At 39.5% G+C, this 21,878-nt stretch overlaps 1 protein-coding gene across 1 annotated transcript; it reads left to right on the forward strand.

The window, feature by feature from the left end:
- Positions 1 to 991: 991 nt before the first annotated feature.
- On the forward strand, positions 992 to 21,576 carry LOC130922380 (ADP-ribosylation factor-like protein 8B). Its single transcript, XM_057847129.1, has 7 exons — positions 992 to 1,200; positions 3,271 to 3,351; positions 6,352 to 6,425; positions 10,823 to 10,916; positions 12,748 to 12,815; positions 14,967 to 15,037; positions 19,553 to 21,576. The coding sequence occupies exons 1-7, from the start codon at positions 1,078 to 1,080 to the stop codon at positions 19,600 to 19,602; spliced, it is 561 nt and encodes a 186-aa protein (XP_057703112.1). The 5' UTR covers positions 992 to 1,077; the 3' UTR covers positions 19,603 to 21,576.
- Positions 21,577 to 21,878: the final 302 nt, after the last annotated feature.

Here is a 21,878-nt window from a genome sequence, read left to right on the forward strand (position 1 = left end):
TCTCCGAAATGTTAGATGATAAATAATCAATCCAAACAAACAAAATTGAAAAAAAAAAAAAACACAAACAAAACGTTTAAAAGTGTAAATATGTGAAAAAGAAAATCTCGACCACTCCTTGATGTCTGCGATTTCTGCATCGCGACCCTTGTCATATTACCATGTTTCACCCATAAAATCCCCCAAAAATCCAGCTGTGGCCATTCACAGCTGTGTCTTGACACTCGGTGATACATGCTACATGGAGTTTTTGGATCGAAACAAGGTATGCACGTGATAATATTTCGTTAAAGTCATGACGTCTGTAATTCTGCTCTCGTGTGCTCTCACCTCCAGATAGGGTTTTGCTGTTTAAAAAACATTTTTTAAAAATTTTAAAATGCCCTCCTGTTCAAAATTTTTCTTCCCCCAGAAAATTGAGATTTTAAGCTTTCCAATGATGTATCACACATGCATATCGGAAAATTTTGAAAGTTGGCCAAATTGGGGTCTCAGAGCGGAACTTCAAGTCACCTGAGTGTTTTCCGCCATATACATATTAGAAATAAATGTTGAGATAAATAAAAAAGGAAATACATGTTGAAATAATGAAATATTGAAATGTATGAATATAAAGTAAAATAAAAAGTAAAATATATAAATAAGTGAAATAAATAAATTGAAATAAATATTGAAATAGAAGCATTTTAATGACACATTTAATAATGTATTTAATTTTTGCACTCTTAGTCCTCGATACCCAACAACATGAACGATTTGACAGGTCTTCAGCCAATAATAAAAAAAACGACCTAGAACATGGGAAATGCAATTTTGTATCACAAAAACATGATAAACTATTAAATAATACATACTACTGTAAAAATGATAACACACAGCAACATTAACTTGGGGTGTCATGGCAAAAAAAAAAAAAAAATTTAAATAAATTTTACTTTCAAACTTGTAATTTCCGAGTGTATCCAAACGCAACTGCAGCACATGACACACCAGAGCATCTCCCTACTTCCGGTGTAGGTTGCTACTATCCTACAACTCACGTCAGATAAGAAAGTCGTAGCGATTCGGACATCAAAGATGTTGGCCCTGATAAACAGGCTTTTGGACTGGTTCCGATCCCTTTTCTGGAAAGAAGAGATGGAACTTACACTCGTGGGACTTCAGTATTCCGGGAAGACCACCTTCGTCAATGTGATTGCTGTAAGTCGCTAACGAACACGCTCTGTCACTACGTGTGGGCCCAAGACTAGGAAATGTGGCATGCAAAATGTTCCAACTTTAATTTTAAGGTTAACATGAAAGCATTCTTGTCCCCTTTGTTTAACACCCGGAAATTATTGACTCAACCGTAAACAGGGCGTGATATTGGCTTCGACCCAAGTCTGGTGCTTGTCTAGTGACGAAGTTCACTGCACGCTTCTTAAAATAGTCACGTGGATGACACCTCTTGTGTTGTCATACTGTCGAGTACTGCATGTCAACGTCATCCACGATGACAGCAGCTAAATGATACAGTGTTGAATCAGTGAGTCTTTATTATTTATTCTTGAAATGCACTCGACCTTTATTTATAATGGGTTAAGTCTTTATTTATGGAGTTGAATTTGCATCATAAATACATAGACTCTGCATAAACGATTGAGCAAGAAACGGTTTTTATTTTTGCTTAACTTGCCACTTCGGCACATCTTTGCCTAAAACAATTTTACAGCGACTTTCAAGTTTGTGGGGCAGTGAAAAAAATGTCAGCATCCCCGATTCATAGTGGAAAACTTGTGGGGCTTGGGGAGAAAAGCCTCTAAAATTCATTTCCAGGCTATGGACTGATCAGATCATGCTCAGTATGACCATGAATTACAGCATTCAATATACTCTGTAAAATCCTAAATAGGAGTGGGAACCTCTTGGTACCTCACGATACGATTTGTGACACAAAGCTCACGATAACGATCTGATGATATGGCGATACAACGATTATCGATACATTGGTCTGGAAATCATTCTAGGATATTCTGCAAACAACTAATAAACAGAAAAACAAGCTGCTACTGTGAATTGGAATGAGTTAATCACTAGTAGATGTCCAATCCATTTGAACTGGGAGGGTGGCAGCGAATGAACATCGCATCGAATGAACGATGTTCATTCGTTGCCATCCCTTCCACTTCAAACAGATTGAACGTCTATGGCCGGTAGTGGCAGCCAATGCCAGGCAATGAGGTACTTTTGGGCCATTTTAGGTCATTTACCAGTTGATTTTCAGTTACTTCCTGTAGATTTTGGGGTATTTTATGGGTCACTCCCTGTTTATTTTGAGTTACAGAACAGGAAGTAACCTGGGTATTAGAGGTGCACGATAATTACCGGTCCGATAATAGGAATTATGACGTCATCCCAATAACTCCAATAACGTATATTATCGGACCTATTAATATTTTTTTCACGGTGTCGGATTGGGATGTGAGCGTTTGTTTCCACTCCTGTTTTGCCAGTATGCAGTTTTGTTAATGTTCTAGAGGCCGTATTTTTCCTTCACTGAATTATAAACCTTATGATGGCAGTTAGCAAATGTTTGCATTTTACAGTGTTATGTTTGCAAGTTCTTGAGAGGCCTTTTGGTTATTGATAGGCTTGCTGTTTTGTAGTTGCCAAGTTAAGAAAGTTGTTTCATTGACCAAGACGACAAAAGTCTTCTCTCCTGTTGCACCAAATGTTTTATCTGCTGACAAAGCACAATACCTGTTGGGTTTATGTTTTAGTTCAGTATTCATTGTAGAGCTGAAACGAATACTCGAGCAACTCGAGTTTAAAAACTGATCCGAGTTTTTCTTTTGGGATGCAAAGTATCACGATATATCACCATTTCGATATTTTGTCACACCCGTAATCCTAAACGGGGTAGAAGTATCACATCAAATCAGTGCCCCCTTTTGACAAATGAATTTACCGGTAATAATGAATGAATGTGACAAAAACTTCACATCCTTAGATTTAAATTTAGCCATTTTTGTCTTGTGTGTGCATAAGAATCAAGTGATACCCCTTTCTTCAGCAGCAATTTACCACAACAGAAAAACAAAATTGTCTTTCATACAATGCACCATAATATGCACCATACCAGTAAATACACCAGCACACTGCACAATTAAATTGCAGCAATACGTAGACAGTTGTTGTTCAATTTCACGGGAATGTCACTGATAATCAGTAAAATTGTGCTTTATTTTTACTTGCTCACTTGATTCTAACAAAACCCCTGTTGTTTTGCAGTCAGGCCAGTTCAGTGAAGACATGATTCCTACGGTTGGATTCAACATGCGGAAAGTCACAAAAGGCAACGTGACTATTAAGGTAGAGAGACCTATGCTATCATGACTGTAGTATCTTGAAGAACCCATGACATGTGAAGACAAAATTAATATATTAAACACTTTGCATTCATATATTTGAATTTTTCTGTCAATAAATTTTGGAGGTGGCCATCTCTGAAACGGCTCACATGATGAACTCTGGTACTATGGCATAGCACTTTATGAGAAACAGCTGAAGGCACAGAAGAAGAAGAAAAGCTCCAAATTTTCTGTCCTTGTACAATTTTGTCAGGTGATTTTGTGGATTTCTCTAAAAGTTACAAATTACAGAGAACCAACAGTTTATCATGGGTGACTAGAGGTGTGCAAAATTTCCGATTCTTAGATTATTCGCGATTCGGCCGTGGAAGATTCGAGAACGATTCACAAACATCCAAATTCCGATTATTGAAATATGCCAAGTAAAGCGGAAGTACAACACACTCAGCGCGCCGCGCGGACTTCGGGACGGAACGGAGCGGGAGTAGCTAAACATTATGCTTCTCATTAACCGGCCCCTCGGGTAATGCCAATGCTCAACTCACGGCTCTAGCTCAACTCATGCCACGAGATAAAAAAACACAACAACATACCTGACTGCTGCCGAAAAGCTGCTACAAGTACAGCTAAGCTACATAATGTTACGGTAGATATCATTTATATAGGACTAGATGGATTATAGACTCGGTAGCGGTAGCAGCACATCTGCAAAAAGCTAGATGCGGGCGTTAGTAAACGGCCGCCATCTTAAAGCAGTAAACTTCCCTGCATTGCTGTTGTAGCGAACCTTCCAAGCAAACCTAATTAACTTTTTATCTAAAATACTCCTAAATCGGTAAAATATTGACTTGAATCTATCTTTAAAATAGTTTTAAAACTTTCACATGTCAAAAGTAGACAAAAGGGAAATTACGGAATAACGGGAGCAATTTTAACAACTTTAACGGTTGATTCACAACATTAAATTAATTGAATGTAGTTTAAAGCTGCTGATACAGAATGGGGACGGGAGTTTTTTTATTTAATGTTATTTTTGTATATTTGTTTACTGCTATATGTTAACTTGATACTGAAATAGTAGTTTGGTTTAGCCTGAGAGTATATTTGAACAATTTTGGAACTAATGTACAAAACTTTAAAAAAAAAAAAAAAAAAAAAGGAGGGGGGTGCATCAATAATCGTTTTATAATCGAATCGGAGCCTCTGAATCGTAATCGTCATCGAATCGTTAGGTGCCCAAAGATTCCCAGCTCTATGGGTGACGTCTGCGGTCAGTGTCAAACGGTCTGTGTAAATTTAATGTGCAAACTATGGAATGTTTATTTTGTATTTTATAATGATATACAGATTAAAAAAATGGTTAAGAACTATAACATACATATAAATACGCAACAAAAAAAGGGCCAGGAAAACCTCTTGAATATATTAATCTAGAACTCTTTAATTCAATTCAATTAAATTTTATTTGTATAGCCCTAAATCACAACAAGGTTGTCTCAGAGGGCTTTGCAGAATCAATTTGATACACAGTCAGATACAGTAGATGAATTAGATGAGTTCATGTCCTGAGCATCCCCCATCCTTAGACCCTCCGTGGCTGCAAGGAAAACCTCCAAAAACCCAGTGGGAAAAGAGAAACCTTGGGGAGAACCACAGTCAGGAGAGATCCACTCCCAGGGCGGACAGGCTATAGATGCACCAGGACTGATGATGGGTTTTAGCAGAAGGAGTTCCAGTTTGTAGAGATGCAGTGGGGTGAGGGAACATGAGGGAGTCCATCTTGCCAGATGAGACGGGGGGGAAGGGGGGGGGCAACGAGGGCCTCCATCCAGCCAGGGGTCTGGATAGTCAGGTGGCTGCGACTGACTGAAAAAGCCCCTCCCCTAGAGGGGATGGGGGAAAGGGGACACCGGTTGACTAGTGATGAAGAGACTAGTCAACTAAATATTAGAATTAGAAAAGAGAAATAAAGTAAAGACAAGTGGTAGGTAGAGTGAAAAACGGGATAGGACTCAGTGACTGTACTTCCCCCAGCATTACAGCTTCTAGTGCAGCTTAGATTGAACTGTGAGTCCAGTCTGTTTTCAACTAGCCTGACCATAAACTTTGTCAAATAGGAATGTTTTTAGTCTAATCTTAAATGTACAAACTGAGTCGGCGTCTTTAATATTAGCTGGAAGCTGATTCCTTAAGACAGGAGCTTGGTTACTAAAGGCTCTAGCTCCTACTGTACTTTTAGAGACCCTGGGAACTACCAGTTGACCTGCATTCTGAGAACTAAGGGTTCTGTTGGGGCGGTATGTAACCAGAGCATCTGTGAGATAAGATGGCCCCAAACCATTAATGGTCGTAAATGTAAGAAGGAGGATTTTAAATTTAATTCTAAACTCGACTGCCAGTAAAGGGCTTGGAGCACAGGGGTGATGTGCTATTTTCTATTAGTTCTTGTTAAAAGTCTTGCTGCTGCGTTCTGGACTAGCTGAAGACCTTTTAGGGAAGTTTTAGGACAAGCTGCGAGCAAGGAGTTACAGTAATCCAATCTAGATGTAACGAACGCGTGAATTTTTCTCCATCGTTTTTAGACAGAATATTTCTAATTTTGGCTATGTTGCGCAGGTGAAAAAAGGCTGTTCTGCAGGTTTGTTTAATATGAGCTTTAAATGATAGGTCTGGGTCAAATAGAACTCCTAGGTTTTTAATTGTGGTGCTGGAGGCTACACTCACATTGTCCAGAGTGACTATCTGGGCAGTTAGAGAGTCTCTCACACGTTTAGGGCCTATTATAAGGACTTCGGTCTTTTCAGGGTTAAGTAAAAGATATTTAGTGCTCACCCAGGTATTTACATCTCGGACGCAGGTACTTAGTTTATCCACTTGCCTGATCTGATCAGGTTTAATTGATAAATTAAGTACAAATCCTTTAAAAAGGTGACTGCAGGTTTACTGTATCTCATTTAGTTGTACTTATGTGAAATATGTGATTTTTTGTTTTTCTTTTCAGATATGGGATATAGGCGGGCAGCCCCGCTTCAGAAGCATGTGGGAACGCTACTGTCGAGGAGTGAATGCTATTGTGTAAGTGTTTTCTATTAACAATGTGTGTCTTAATCCAATGACATCAGAATCACCAAAATATTTTTAAGGGCTAAGCAATTAATTCAGCTCCTTAATGTGTATGTGATTGTTTGTAACGTAAGAACTACACTTACAATTAGACATGTGTCGGTTACCAGTTTCAAGGTATACCACGATATGAAAACGTCACCGTTTCAAAACCACTCAAATTTTTCGTCATACCGTTCTTACGGTATTAGCTATTTTCAGAGGTGGGTAGTAACGCGTTACATGTACTCCGTTACATTTACTTGAGTAACTTTTTTTTTTTTTAAGTACTTCTAAGAGTAGTTTTACTAAGCTATACTTTTTACTTGAGTAGATAGGTGAAGAAAAAAATGCTACTCTTACTCCGCTACTTTGGGCTGCACAAGAGTCTTTTCATTTTTCCTCTTTATTCTACATATTATATTTTTTTTTTACCCGCGATGCAAAGAGTAGAGATGTGCCTGGTGTATTACAGGGGTAGCTCTACCGATTTCACCAATGAGACGTCGCAACAATAATCGCATGACCCCATTATACCTATCTGAGGCAAGCTTGCCGTTCTATCTTCACGCCAGCCTGTTCAATCATGTAGTGTCTTTAAAGCACCGCAAAAAATGAAGTGTTTGCTATATAGCGCTGCCCTTAACATGACTCGAAAGCGCGGATTTTTGAGCACATTTTAGAGCTGTAATTGCAACACCATGTTACCGTTATATTTTTGCTTAAGGTTATCATACCGTCAGAATCTCATACCGGCACATGCTTAACGTATTTTTTGGACTATAAGTCGCAGTTTTTTTCATAGTTTATCTGGGGGTGCGATTTATAATCTGGAGCAATTTATATGTGAAATTATTAACACATTATTATATCATTTTACATGTTATTTTGGTGTTTTGGAGTGACACTGATGGTTTGGTAAACTTGTTCGCATGTTCTTTATGCTTTAGTTATCTGAATAACTCTTAATAGCTATGTTACGTTAACATACCGCAGTGTTTCCCACAGGATTTTAGGAGACTGTGGTGGGAGGGTCTCTGACCCTCGGGGTAGGGTGTGTGTGTACATTTTCAAGCCTGGTGTATCTCTTTGGGGCATTTTGAGACCACTGAATGTAATATAAATTGCTGTATGCGGTGTCGCCGGATCGCGCCAAATGCAGCAGAATGCAGCAGACAGTAGTCCCGTAGCCTGGTACACCAGACTCAGCGGCAATATGTTCCAATCTGCGGTAAATTCGGTTTTACATGACCAAAAACACATGGAGTTGCTAAAACCAACAGTCTCTCGCGCTAGCCATGTTGAATATGTTGAAATGTCTCTCGCTAGTTTCTTGTCGCTTTACTGACGTCGCGTCAGCCCGTCGCTGATTGGTCCGCTCCGCTGTCTATTTGCTGTGGCTGGCTCCGCCCTGGAATTTTTTTTCTGCTGAATGGTGGCCAGACTCATACTCTCATAGCCAGGCATGAAAATGGGTCAGGGGTTAAAAAGGTGAGAAGGGTGTGGAGGAAATATGTTCCAGTACACTGTACACCCCAACAAAATATTGAGCTTTGTCGACCCACACTGTGTTTCAGCAGGGCCGTGCAGAGACCGGTGGAGTGGCGGGTGCTCGTAGATCAAAAGGGGCACATGAACAAGTATTTAATACACCTTAAAACAACATAACTTCAATTTTACCAGCTTTAGATAATAATTGACTGCGACTGTGACATACTTTAATTGGGAGGGGGCAACAGTGAATAGAAATCAAAACTGTCATCCACACTTTCTGGCTGTGACTCAGTCAGTCTGCCTCTTTTCTTCCTTCAACCTCTGCATCAAAACTTCCTTCCTCAACTTGTTCATCTGAGAACAAACCACATCAGATGGTCACTGAGCCACCAACAGCACAGTTTTCTCAAAACTATTATTTCATTATTATCCATACTTAACAACTCTAGCACCTAATGATTAATAAAGCAATGACATAAAATCTTATAGAAAAATAACATTGTAATTGTGTTTATAATTGTATTTAATACCCGACTATCCTTGCAAACCTGTTCTTACCAGGTCTGCTATTCACCCAGCTGATGAGGTATCCACTGCCTTTAGCAGCCTCATCCAACTCATTTTTTTATCCCTCAATCTCCTTTCCCTACAAGGCATGTCTATGTAATGAAATATAAATATTTTTAAAAAAAACAGACTCCCCGGTGGCTTTTAGTTTTAAAGCTTTCTTAATTTCTTTCTCTCTCAATACCGATGGAGGTAGATTTGTGTTTTTATTATTCAATCAAAAAACAAAGTTACTTCTATCAAAAACAAAGTTGCTTCAATCAAAATACAGTTATACTTTTAATCCCAAAAAAGTCACTTCAATTAAAAAAATTGTTTTTGATTGCAAAATAAATTTGAGACTAAAAAAGCATTTGAAAACTATTTTTCTTGATTGAAACAAATTTTTCCATTGAAGTAATTTTGTTTTGCGTTTGGGCCTCATTTTGGCTAGGACATTTGTGTTTTTATTATTCAATCAAATAAGTTGCTTCAAACAAAAATATATATAAAAAGAAAAACTTTGCACATGTGTCAATCACCGTTTAACAAAGCCTGAGAGGGTTTGAGTAGACTCAGTATGAAGCATTTAATAGAGCCAAGCATTTTCTTACTACTTTATTCTTGTTTAAAAATAATTCGGTGGGGCAGTAACATGTTTAAAACTTATCATAATTCTTACATTTTGAAGTGCTTGAAAACCATTTATAAATGATAACTTGGTGAAAAAAGTGAAAAAACATGTCATATATATATGTATCTCTTTTCCAATGTAAAATCTGAATAAATACATAGAACACACACAAAAAATGGGGGGGGCTACTTCGCGGTTTTCACTTATTGCGGCGGGTTCTGGTCCCCATTAACCGCGAAAAACGAGGGATCCCTGTATTTCTGAAAAGCTTTAAGAAGCAAGAGTCATTCCCACCACTCGTCGGGCCGGTGTTGTGCCGACACCGGCCGTCAGCTCAAGCCCCAGCCGAAAATAACGCGTCTAAGGCGGACGACGGGAGCGATGCGATGCGAGGCGACCCCTCAATCCGAGAGCATGCCGCTTAATTTCACTCAACAGTGTGTTTCTTCGTTTATATTACCGCTAAATACACAAGCTTGACGCCAATTTAACGGGAGCTATTTTTTTTCATGGCTAGCTCTGGCAGTGTTCAACGCAAGCTGCAACGAATGGCATTAACTTTTTTATATCGCAAAATGTGAAAACGATTGAAACCATTACTCACCAAATTCAATCTGCTGGCAAATACAGGCAAGTGTGTATGCTGCGCTCTGGTCTGCCCCGGTGTGGATAAGGCCTGCTTTTTGTTTTCGCAGCTTTGCAATGCAACCAAAGGCTCGCCGAGCACTCCTTGTTTCACGTAAGGAGTGCGCGCGTTTGGAATAATGGCACGCAGCTTGGGCCGATGATTGGTTCTCGTCAGCGAAGCATCTAGAAGGATTTGCTGACTGTCCGTGTCACTTTTTTAAAGAACCGATCAGTTTACATACCAAGTTAATAATAATAATAATTAAATAAAACCTCCCGACCCCCCCCCCCCCCTCCTCCCAAAAAGAATTTCTCCTCGGATCTACGCAATTCACGTAGGTCGCCCTTTTTTACTTCAAAACGGCGAATTTCGCCGAAAGGTGAGAGATTTCCATGCCTGCATAGCACAGCTATGAGTCTGGTGTACCAGGCTAGTAGTCCCGTCTATGAGCGCGACCTGTTGGCGCGTGTGTCTGTGTGTGTGCACGCACGCACGCGCGTGTTCTCGCTCGCGCGGGTAGTAGAGTGGAGTGGGCTACAGCTGTGTAATCTGCTGACTGACGCATCTGATTATTATCTTTTTTTTTTTTTTTTTTTCCCCCCCCTCGGCGGGGGGGGGGGGGGGGGGGGGGCAAACGAGACTTTGGCGGGCCCGCCACACGTTCATCGGTGGGAAACACTGTACCGGCCATGTTTGCATGTCGTCGTTCATGCATCATGTAACATTATCATACTGTTCACTTATTTGGCATATTGTTCTCTATTGTATGTTTATTTTAAATTGCCTTTCAAGATGACATATCTGTCCTATCTGTTGGATTTTATCAAGTAAATTTCCTCCAAAAATGCGACTTATACTCCGGTGCGACTTATATATGTTTTTTTTCCCTCTTCTTTGGGCATTTTATGGCTGGTGCGACTTATACTCAGGTGCGACTTATAGTCCGAAAAATACGGTACTTCCAATATTTACTTCAAAGAGCTGTTTTTGCACTCCTGATATGGTTTTGTACTCGCTTAAAAAAAACATTCACAAAATAAATACAATAACGTTTTTGTACAAATTCAGGTATATGGTGGACGCAGCAGATCGAGAAAAGATAGAAGCGTCCCGAAATGAGCTCCACAACTTGTTGGACAAACCACAACTACAAGGAATTCCAGTAAGTCTTTGTATTTGAAGTTATTGTTTGAAAGACCAACTAATATTTGAGCTTCTCCATACTTGAGACCTGCACCCCGCCTGCTATCAGTGTGTTTAAGAAACATTGAGACCGCACTGGTTCATGGGTGTAGTTGTGAGAAATCATTCCAGTTGTTGTCTTGTGAAAGATATACAGTGCCTTGCAAAAGTATTCGGCCCCCTTGAATCTTGCAACCTTTCGCCACATTTCAGGCTTCAAACATAAAGATATGAAATTTAATTTTTTTGTCAAGAATCAACAACAAGTGGGACACAATCGTGAAGTGGAACAACATTTATTGGATAATTTAAACTTTTTTATCAAATAAAAAACTGAAAAGTGAGGCGTGCAATATTATTCGGCCCCTTTACTTTCAGTGCAGCAAACTCACTCCAGAAGTTCAGTGAGGATCTCTGAATGATCCAATGTTGTCCTAAATGACCGATGATGATAAATAGAATCCACCTGTGTGTAATCAAGTCTCCGTACAAATGCACCTGCTCTATGATAGTCTCAGGGTTCTGTTTAAAGTGCAGAGAGCATTATGAAAACCAAGGAACACACCAGGCAGGTCCGAGATACTGTTGTGGAGAAGTTTAAAGCCGGATTTGGATACAAAAAGATTTCCCAAGCTTTAAACATCTCAAGGAGCACTGTGCAAGCCATCATATTGAAATGGAAGGAGCATCAGACCACTGCAAATCTACCAAGACCCGGCCGTCCTTCCAAACTTTCTTCTCAAACAAGGAGAAAACTGATCAGAGATGCAGCCAAGAGGCCCATGATCACTCTGGCTGAACTGCAGAGATCTACAGCTGAGGTGGGAGAGTCTGTCCATAGGACAACAATCAGTCGTACACTGCACAAATCTGGCCTTTATGGAAGAGTGGCAAGAAGAAAGCCATTCCTCAAAGATATCCATAAAAAGTCTTGTTTAAAGTTTGCCACAAGCCACCTGGGAGACACACCAAACATGTGGAAGAAGGTGCTCTGGTCAGATGAAACCAAAATTGAACTTTTTGGCCACAATGCAAAACGATATGTTTGGCGTAAAAGCAACACAGCTCATCACCCTGAACACACCATCCCCACTGTCAAATATGGTGGTGGCAGCATCATGGTTTGGGCCTGCTTTTCTTCAGCAGGGACAGGGAAGACGGTTAAAATTGACGGGAAGATGGATGCAGCCAAATACAGGAACATTCTGGAAGAAAACCTGTTGGTATCTGCACAAGACCTGAGACTGGGACGGAGATTTATCTTCCAACAGGACAATGATCCAAAACATAAAGCCAAATCTACAATGGAATGGTTAAAAAATAAACGTATCCAGGTGTTAAAATGGCCAAGTCAAAGTCCAGACCTGAATCCAATCGAGAATCTGTGGAAAGAGCTGAAGACTGCTGTTCACAAACACTCTCCATCCAACCTCACTGAGCTCGAGCTGTTTTGCAAGGAAGAATGGGCAAGAATGTCAGTCTCTCGATGTGCAAAACTGATAGAAACATACCCCAAGCGACTTGCCGCTGTAATTGGAGCAAAAGGTGGCGCTACAAAGTATTAACGCAAGGGGGCCGAATAATATTGCACGCCCCACTTTTCAGTTTTTTATTTGTTAAAAAAGTTTAAATTATCCAATAAATTTTGTTCCACTTCACGATTGTGTCCCACTTGTTGTTGATTCTTGACAAAAAATTAAAATTTTATATCTTTATGTTTGAAGCCTGAAATGTGGCGAAAGGTTGCAAGGTTCAAGGGGGCCGAATACTTTTGCAAGGCACTGTATTTAGCATTTGCTGTTGTTTTTCAGGTTCTAGTGCTAGGCAACAAGAGAGACTTGCCCAACGCCCTGGATGAGAAGCAGCTTATTGAAAAGATGTAAGGCACCAATCATAAAGTAATCCTGTTTTGTGTGTGATGTAAACTTTCTGTATTATGACCTAGAAGCAGTGTAGTGATTTTACTCTTCTTAAAAAATGATCAACTCCATATGCAGGACATTAAGGATGCAACGATACAGTTAAGTCACGGTTCGGTATGATTTTCGATACGAGGGACACGATTTTCGATTCGATTCAATTCATTTAATGCTCTGAAACAAAAAATACAAGTGTTATTATTTTTCTTTTTTTTATGTTTTTTTTGCTAACCAGCAAAAATAACAATGCCATCATATAAACATGCATTATAGTGCGTAATATTTATGTGCTTACTTCTTACTGTGAAGACATTTTGTATTGTATTTAGCAGGTATGTTTACCTCATGAGCAACATATCCTATTTGTGGTCCAAGTCCATCTGTGTTACGTACTGAATAAACGATATTTGCAGCATTATCTATAGTCACTGGTATGGATTGATTTGGCCTGCATAGCTTCCATTCAGTCATGGTGGTTTTTAATTCATCGATGCAGTATATGGACTCCGCGTCCCATGATCACTCTGGACTCACGCAGCCAATGGCATGGGACTTGGGGGGAGGGGGGTCTAACGTAGTACATCTAGGTTGCTATTCGATGATATCTAGTGTGTGCGCGCGAGTGTTGTCGGGCATTAAAAAAGTTAACAAACGCCACAGAAGTCACGTCTGCTCATTACAGCAAAACACCAGAATTTGACAATCGACTTTCATAAACAGGACGAGTTTGAAGTACAGTGCTCTTAATTTGCCACTCATTGTTCATCATGTAACCGTGAGTTAGTGCTCTGTGTCCCAGGGTCTTAAGCTGCCTGTGCTGAAAGCGAGGTTGCCTGCGCTGAAAGCGAGGTTATTGGTAGCAGCCAAGTCGGCAACAATATATCGCCGGACTTTGTTGTACGGATCTGTATCTGTCTTTGTTAAGTATGTACCAGTGGGGATAGCATATCAGCGTACACAAAATGCTGCAAAACAAAGGATCTGTAAGACATTAAAGCTGGCAAGCTGCCTCCTTAAGTTCCTGTCTTAACTCACGAGCAATGATCCTCGTGTGCCACAGCTCCCACTATCAGGCAGTTTGGGGGGGAGGAGTAGAGGAGGGGAGCTGCTAGAGCCAGTGTTTGTAATGTCAAGGGCAAAGCCGCGTCGGACATTTTAGCGAGAGAGACGACAAAAATAAATTCGGAAAATACATTTCAGGAGCTTTTCATGGATCGAAAATGTTTGTGTATTGAATCGAAGAGGGCGTATCGAACGGTTCAATATAAAACCGAGTATTGTTGCATCCTTACAGGACACTGTAAATATGTGATTCCTTTTGACAGCAAAATGACAACAACTAAGATATCCAGTTTGGGTTAGAATAACAGTCAGATGTTTAAAGAGAAACTCAATGTCCCTTTTAATCTCTTACTGTTCTATTCACTTATACAGTGAAGTGGGGGGGGGGGAATATTAGACTGTCCAGGAAGTACCAATGCTTAGATCTTTCTTTACAAACCCATTATAAAATATTTTGTGTATTAGCTGGATGTCCAATGTTTCGAACCCCCCCACACACACACACACACCTTTATTTTCATATGATTCAGGAAAGTTGTCCAGTATAACCATCAAAACATATTTAATTATGATTATAACTCTGACAGTGTCATAGCAAACTGATCATAATTTGTTTTTGAATGAGGCTACTTTTATATTGGATCTCACCAGATTGTGCATTAATAGCACATCCATTATACTGTTATGGGACTAAGCCTACTACGAATAACACGTAATTAAGCTCCCCCTTTCCTCCATAAAGGTTTTTAATTGCCTATTGATGCCGCAAAATGATTGGAAAGCACTAATTATGATTTTATTTCCCCGCCCACTTTTAACTTTTTCTAGGGAACCTGGAATAAACATTTGTTTGTACTGCCAGTCATCCCTGTTCAAATGAATTTGATGACTGTTTTTGTTAATGGCAGCCAATGGGTTAAATCCTGTAAAATTTACCCAAAAATATTCTTGCCATGAACTGATCAAATTCTGTACTTATGTGTCAAAGTTGTACTTTAACGTCTTATTATAAACTGGATGGTTTTATGTTGACTGCTTTCCTTCAATAGGAACCTATCTGCCATTCAGGATCGGGAAATCTGCTGCTACTCGGTATCCTGCAAAGAGAAAGACAACATCGGTACGTAATGCCATTAAATTACTTAAAGGGATCCACTGACAGAAAGACTTGTAGTTCTTAAAAGATAAATGTTATTATAAGTTAAAATAATTTGATATTGAAACCCCTCTTGATGTTTTCGTTTTTATACAATTTTTAAAATTAGTTTAACTAGTAGGTCGCCATCGTTGTTAACGTCGCAGGGCGGTCACATCACATGTTTACGCTGCCAGGATTCCAGAGTATGACTCTCGCGACATAAACATGTCATCTGTTCAATCTAGGGCTGCAGCTATCGAATATTTCAGTAATCGAGTAATCGACTGAAAATTCTATCGATTAATCGAGTAATCGGATAAAACAAATATATTTTTAGGTGAAGAGCATTTATAAATATACATGACAAAACAAGACATTTCATATAATCTTGAACCATTTTCAGTCAATGTCTTTATATATATATAATATATATATATATATATATATATATATATATATATATATATATATATATATATATATATACACCGAAAAATGCCGTTACGCTTGATAACACAATTCACTTAAAAGTTAGGATTTTTTCCCACGTGTTTCAATTGAATTTCTATTTGTGTCAAGCCATTTTTAAGTTCTAGTTAAGTTTTAAGTTAGTCTAAACTGTAAGTCCTGATAGGATTTTGAGTTTTTGCAGTGTTCAGAATAAATGTATGATACAGGCTGTATTGGAGCACATTAGGGACCAGTGCTACTTGGTGTTTTATCCAGCAATGACTACTGAGCTAAAATTGATAGTTAGCATTATTGAGTTTTGATTTTACGCCCTCATCACTCCACAACGCTATGTTATGTTAAAGCCTGTATGTAAGACACGTTAGCCATGCATCGACAGTGGTCATAATTAATAGAAACCTAGCCCTCCGCAGGGCTAATGTTACGTGAGCTAGTGACAGTAACGTTAATCTTTATTTATTAGCGCTTAGCGCTCTTTATTAGCGCTCTACTGCTTTAAGATGGTGGCTGTTTACTTGAGTCTGTCTTTTCGCATCTAGTTCAACATACATGTGATCTCTATGAGACTCATCAGACGCTACCTGCTACCAACGTAGCATTGTGCGGGCTAGTATTTAGCAACGTCGGTGTCGTTTGTAGCAGCTGTCGGTTGCAGTAAGTTTTTTTTTTTGTTTTGTTTTTTTTTTGTTTTTTTTTTTTTTTGTTTCTTCCTCTATGCACGTGACATCAGCGCGTTGTCCCGCATTAAAAGTAGTCCGAGCAAAACGTGATGCTTAGAGCTGTCAAAATAAATGATTACTCGAGGTGAATAAAATTACTCGGATCAGTTTTTAAACTCGAGTTACTCGAGTTGCTCAAGTATTAGTATCAGCTCTAGTTCAATCCATTCAATTTGAACCCGAGAGGAACATTAATGAGCATGACAACACTGTTGATATTTCACAAAACGAGCTGCAAAAGCAAAATGAACTGGAAAGACGGGATGAGACGAAAATAAGGAAAATAAAACTGTGTTCTGCCAAAATGTGGTACACCGGCGAAACGTCTACAAGAGGTGAATTTGACACCCAAAGTGCTACCGTACGCTTTTAGCTTGGTTTGTTTAAATCAGGGGTGTCCAAACTTTTTGCAAAGGGGTCCAGATTGGGTGTGGCAAAAATGTGGCGGGCCGACCTAGGCTGACGTCCTTTACGTACAACAATATATTTGAGCAAATTTTAGCAAGCCATTCTGTGTGTCACATTCGCTTTATTATTATTTTATAATTAATAATTTCAACAATCTTGCAACTCGCCTTTGTGGCGTTGTCTTTCGACTCTCGGGCTCTTGCGAAATACTGCTGCTGTGAAATTAAACTGGCTTCAAGTTGCTTCAATTTCTCGCTGCCTATCTTCCCTATAGTCTTGTCGCACATGTCAGCGTGTCTTGTTTGGTAATATCGCTTCACATTGAACTCAACAGCGACTGTCTCTTTGCAAATAAGGCAGACACAGTTGTTGCGTATTTTAGTGAAGAAATAGTCCAATTTCCATCTAAAGTGCCTTGCAAAAGTATTCGGCCCCCTTGAACCTTGCAACCTTTCGCCAAATTTCAGGCTTCAAACATAAAGATATAAAATTTTAATTTTTTGTCAAGAATCAACAACAAGTGGGACACAATCGTGAAGTGGAACAAAATTTATTGGATAATTTAAACTTTTTTAACAAATAAAAAACTGAAAAGTGGGGCGTGCAATATTATTCGGCCCCCTTGCGTTAATACTTTGTAGCGCCACCTTTTGCTCCAATGACAGCTGCAAGTCGCTTGGGGTATGTCTCTATCAGTTTTGCACATCGAGAGACTGACATTCTTGCCCATTCTTCCTTGCAAAACAGCTCGAGCTCAGTGAGGTTGGATGGAGAGTGTTTGTGAACAGCAGTCTTCAGCTCTTTCCACAGATTCTCGATTGGATTCAGGTCTGGACTTTGACTTGGCCATTCTAACACCTGGATACGTTTATTTTTTAACCATTCCATTGTAGATTTGGCTTTATGTTTTGGATCATTGTCCTGTTGGAAGATAAATCTCCGTCCCAGTCTCAGGTCTTGTGCAGATACCAACAGGTTTTCTTCCAGAATGTTCCTGTATTTGGCTGCATCCATTTTCCCGTCAATTTTAACCATCTTCCCTGTCCCTGCTGAAGAAAAGCAGGCCCAAACTATGATGCTGCCACCACCATGTTTGACAGTGGGGATGGTGTGTTCAGGGTGATGAGCTGTGTTGCTTTTACGCTAAACATATCGTTTTGCATTGTGGCCAAAAAGTTCAATTTTGGTTTATCTGACCAGAGCACCTTCTTCCACATGTTTGGTGTGTCTCCCAGGTGGCTTGTGGCAAACTTTAAACAAGACTTTTAATGGATATCTTTGAGAAATGGCTTTCTTCTTGCCACTCTTCCATAAAGGCCAGATTTGTGCAGTGTACGACTGATTGTTGTCCTATGGACAGACTCTCCCACCTCAGCTGTAGAGCTCTGCAGTTCATCCAGAGTGATCATGGGCCTCTTGGCTGCATCTCTGATCAGTTTTCTCCTTGTTTGAGAAGAAAGTTTGGAAGGACGGCCGGGTCTTGGTAGATTTGCAGTGGTCTGATGCTCCTTCCATTTCAATATGATGGCTTGCACAGTGCTCCTTGAGATGTTTAAAGCTTGGGAAATCTTTTTGTATCCAAATCCGGCTTTAAACTTCTCCACAACAGTATCTCGGACCTGCCTGGTGTGTTCCTTGGTCTTCATAATGCTCTCTGCACTTTAAACAGAACCCTGAGACTATCACAGAGCAGGTGCATTTATACGGAGACTTGATTACACACAGGTGGATTCTATTTATCATCATCGGTCATTGAGGACAACATTGGATCATTCAGAGATCCTCACTGAACTTCTGGAGTGAGTTTGCTGCACTGAAAGTAAAGGGGCCGAATAATATTGCACGCCCCACTTTTCAGTTTTTTATTTGTTAAAAAAAGTTTAAATGATCTAATAAATGTTGTTCCACTTCACGATTGTGTCCCACTTGTTGATTCTTGACAAGAAAATTAAATTCCATATCTTTATGTTTGAAGCCTGAAATGTGGCGAAAGGTTGCAAGATTCAAGGGGGCCGAATACTTTTGCAAGGCACTGTATCCTTGAAGCGTTGGCCGTCGCAGTCAACTTTCTTTTTTTGTTAATTGTTGCCATTTTAGAAAATTGGAAGTAAAGTGTCACATGGGATAATGTTGCTTAGAGTGCTGCTGCATTTTAGTGGGTAAATGAGGAGCAGCATTTAGTGTTTAAGCTACTTCATATGCTGGTAGAAGAACTACTGACCAATTTATGAAGTCTGTGTGCGGGCCAGACGTTATTGATTTTGAATTTGACCACGAGCCGCATTTGGCCCCCGGGCCAGACTTTGGACATGTGTGGTTTTGATGCATAGACAGAATATACTACAGATGCCTTAAGAAAACAATTAAACGTAGTAATATCAAATAAGGGTGGTTTAAATACGCTACGTGACTAATGTGGTCAACAGATCAACAATCTGCTTCAAAGTTACCACAAGAAAACACAATGGTTAAACTTATGAATGGGAGACACATGCAAAAATCATTTTGAGGCAATGAGACGGTAATAAAAGACTCAGTAAAAACACAAATAATAAGTACTCGCTGCTTTTCACCGATGTGCGCGTGTGTTGGACGTTTCGTTGCGTAGCAGGAATTGCAGTAACTCTGTAGTATTCGTTGAGTGACTGTGACAATCTACGTCATCACCCCTAGCGTCTGTTGCGCGGTTAAAATATGGCGCCCTCTGTAGGTCAAAACATGTTCTAAATATTAGATTTTTAAATCAATGGCAATATGGTATGTGTTTCTAATAACATAATTCGGTAAAAGAGAACAATTGTGGCTTATTAGAACCTACAAGTCTCAGTCCGAGGTTCCCTTTAAATTCCTTCTTGTGTGAAATATCGGCTGTTGGTCATGAGGATTGTCCCTACGGCAGATATTACACTACAGTGGCTCATCCAGCACTCAAAGTCACGGAGAAGCTGATTAAATGCAGCTGTGCCCTCAGTCCCAGATGCTTCTGGGTCGTCCATAGTCATCCCCTCAACTGCCTCTGTGAAGTACTTCAGCTCTTTCTGCCTACAACCGCCGCACGCCTGCACCACCAGTCTCTACTACCGTAACTGTGTAGCCTCTGTACAGCATTATTAGGCACATTCTTTTTCGGAGTCCTGAAAAGTTATCAATGCTTTGCAAGGTGGATTGTTCAAGCTCATCATGCCTTACTCCCCGACCTTATGCACATTCTTCCGCACAGGAGTCAAATGACGCTGCAGTGTTCTATTGTCAAAATTCCCCTAAGAACATCACCTAACATGTTCTTTTCATAGTGTTTACAGTGCAATTGTCATTTTTAATAATGTTTGCCTAATAAGGATTGCGCTAATGCCTTCAATCAACAATGAATCTTAGCAATGTAGCTTTCAGGTACTTGTCAGTAAGCATGGAATTACTTAATTTACTACAAGGCTTGAATTCAAGTTTGTATAAAGATGAGTAGAAAATACAAAGGTGAGTGTTGTTGTCTGAGGCAGAATTAGGCCTGCAGAGTTTTAAGTGCCTTTTGGCTGAATGAAAGCTCCAATTAGACAGTCATTGCCCAAAGCTATGTCTCATGATACACCATTATGAAATTATTGCAGACCAACTTCAATGACTTGATTACACAAGAACCATCTCTTGGAAATCTTATGTATAACCACCTAACATCAGTGGGAAGATATCAGCACTAACAATGCAAACAAACTGAGAAAATGTTACATTTCCGCCAGTTAATGGATTACAAGTCTTATTGCCTTTTATGTGAGGGGAAAACTTTAATAGGTCTTTTAAAAATATTGGAAATCTAACATGGATGTACCCAAGTTGCTGGTTTTAAAATCTTGATTTCGTTCTAGTTGAACAACAGAAAGCTAGTGTTCATCAAGATCTATTAGTACGACAGTGAGATCAAATGCGTTGGACGATCATTTGAAGTCTTGACATCTGTAAATGCCACAAGACTGAAAAATTGTCGTTTACGTTCGGTATCAGCACTGTTTCGTCCCATTTATCAAAGTCACATTCAAATCATTTATGTTAATCCGCTCCATTCTTGCAGTCGGCGTGATGTCACGATGATGTCATCTCGCATAGCAACGTGTCGCCATTTTGAGAGGAGGGCACGCACAGGTAAACATCCGTAGACAAACGTCTGAAATTCATATATTTCAGCTGTGTTTAGCGTCTTTTTTTTTTTTTTTATAAAAACGTCTTAAACATGAATTATTATTATCATGAATCACTGCCGACAGACGCGAGGAGGCGATACAAATAAAGACCGCAAATAAGACAAAAATTCAACGCGTTTGTACTACAATGCACGACAGCGCAACTGTTTGTGACTCGTGTTTTGCCCCCATTTCAATATGGCGACGCTCTGTTGTGGCTGGTGACGCCATTAATGCCCTGATGTCCGACTGCAACAATGCTAGCTAACTGGTTACATCCAATTTCTCTGTCACAGACGGCATTTACTCATATGGTCATCTTGTCTATGCAGTCATCACATGCTCCTTGTTGTCCTATGTCTGTTAGTGATGATCAGAATACTAATTTTCAGGAGTGAAGGGCTGTATAGTTGTGCGATTAAGTAAACTGGGGGAAGAAAAAGCTTTGTTAATTGTGTAATATTATAGCAATTTGTATGTGCATGTGCTAATGTTATTCACATTCAATTGCAGACTTTGTAAATAAGAATTTGACATTTTTATTCCAAAAAAAGCTCTTGTAGATGTCATGCATTCTTTCCATGTGATTGCTAAATAAAATTGTTTTATTTGTTGTTGTTTTTTTAAATGGGGTTTTCTTGTCTCAATCAGATGTCTGTTAAAACATTCGCCACTAGGTGGGAGCAGAGGACTATTACGCTTGCGTGCACAGGTACACGCACACACAAGTTTGATGTTGCAGCCAAAGTCTATATTTGTCAGAGCATTTACTGCATTACATTTAGTTTTGAGTGAAAGTAATGTTTTATACTTTGAATGGGTGTCTTCTGGTTGGAAATGATACAAGAGGCAAAAATCCATCTATCGATCCATTAGTCAGGGGTGAAAGTGGCTAGAATTTCTTGCCGGAACTCCCCGACGTGAAGGTCGCCACGGAGCCAGAAATTTTATTTATTTATTCTTCATTCAAAATTGTATTTTTTTCAATGATTTGCAAAATAAAAGTTAACAAAAACAGCAATAACCCCAACCTCCATCTCCTAATGTTTATTT

This window comes from Corythoichthys intestinalis, chromosome 9 (assembly GCF_030265065.1).
Source record: "Corythoichthys intestinalis isolate RoL2023-P3 chromosome 9, ASM3026506v1, whole genome shotgun sequence".
NCBI classification, from domain to species: domain Eukaryota; kingdom Metazoa; phylum Chordata; class Actinopteri; order Syngnathiformes; family Syngnathidae; genus Corythoichthys; species Corythoichthys intestinalis.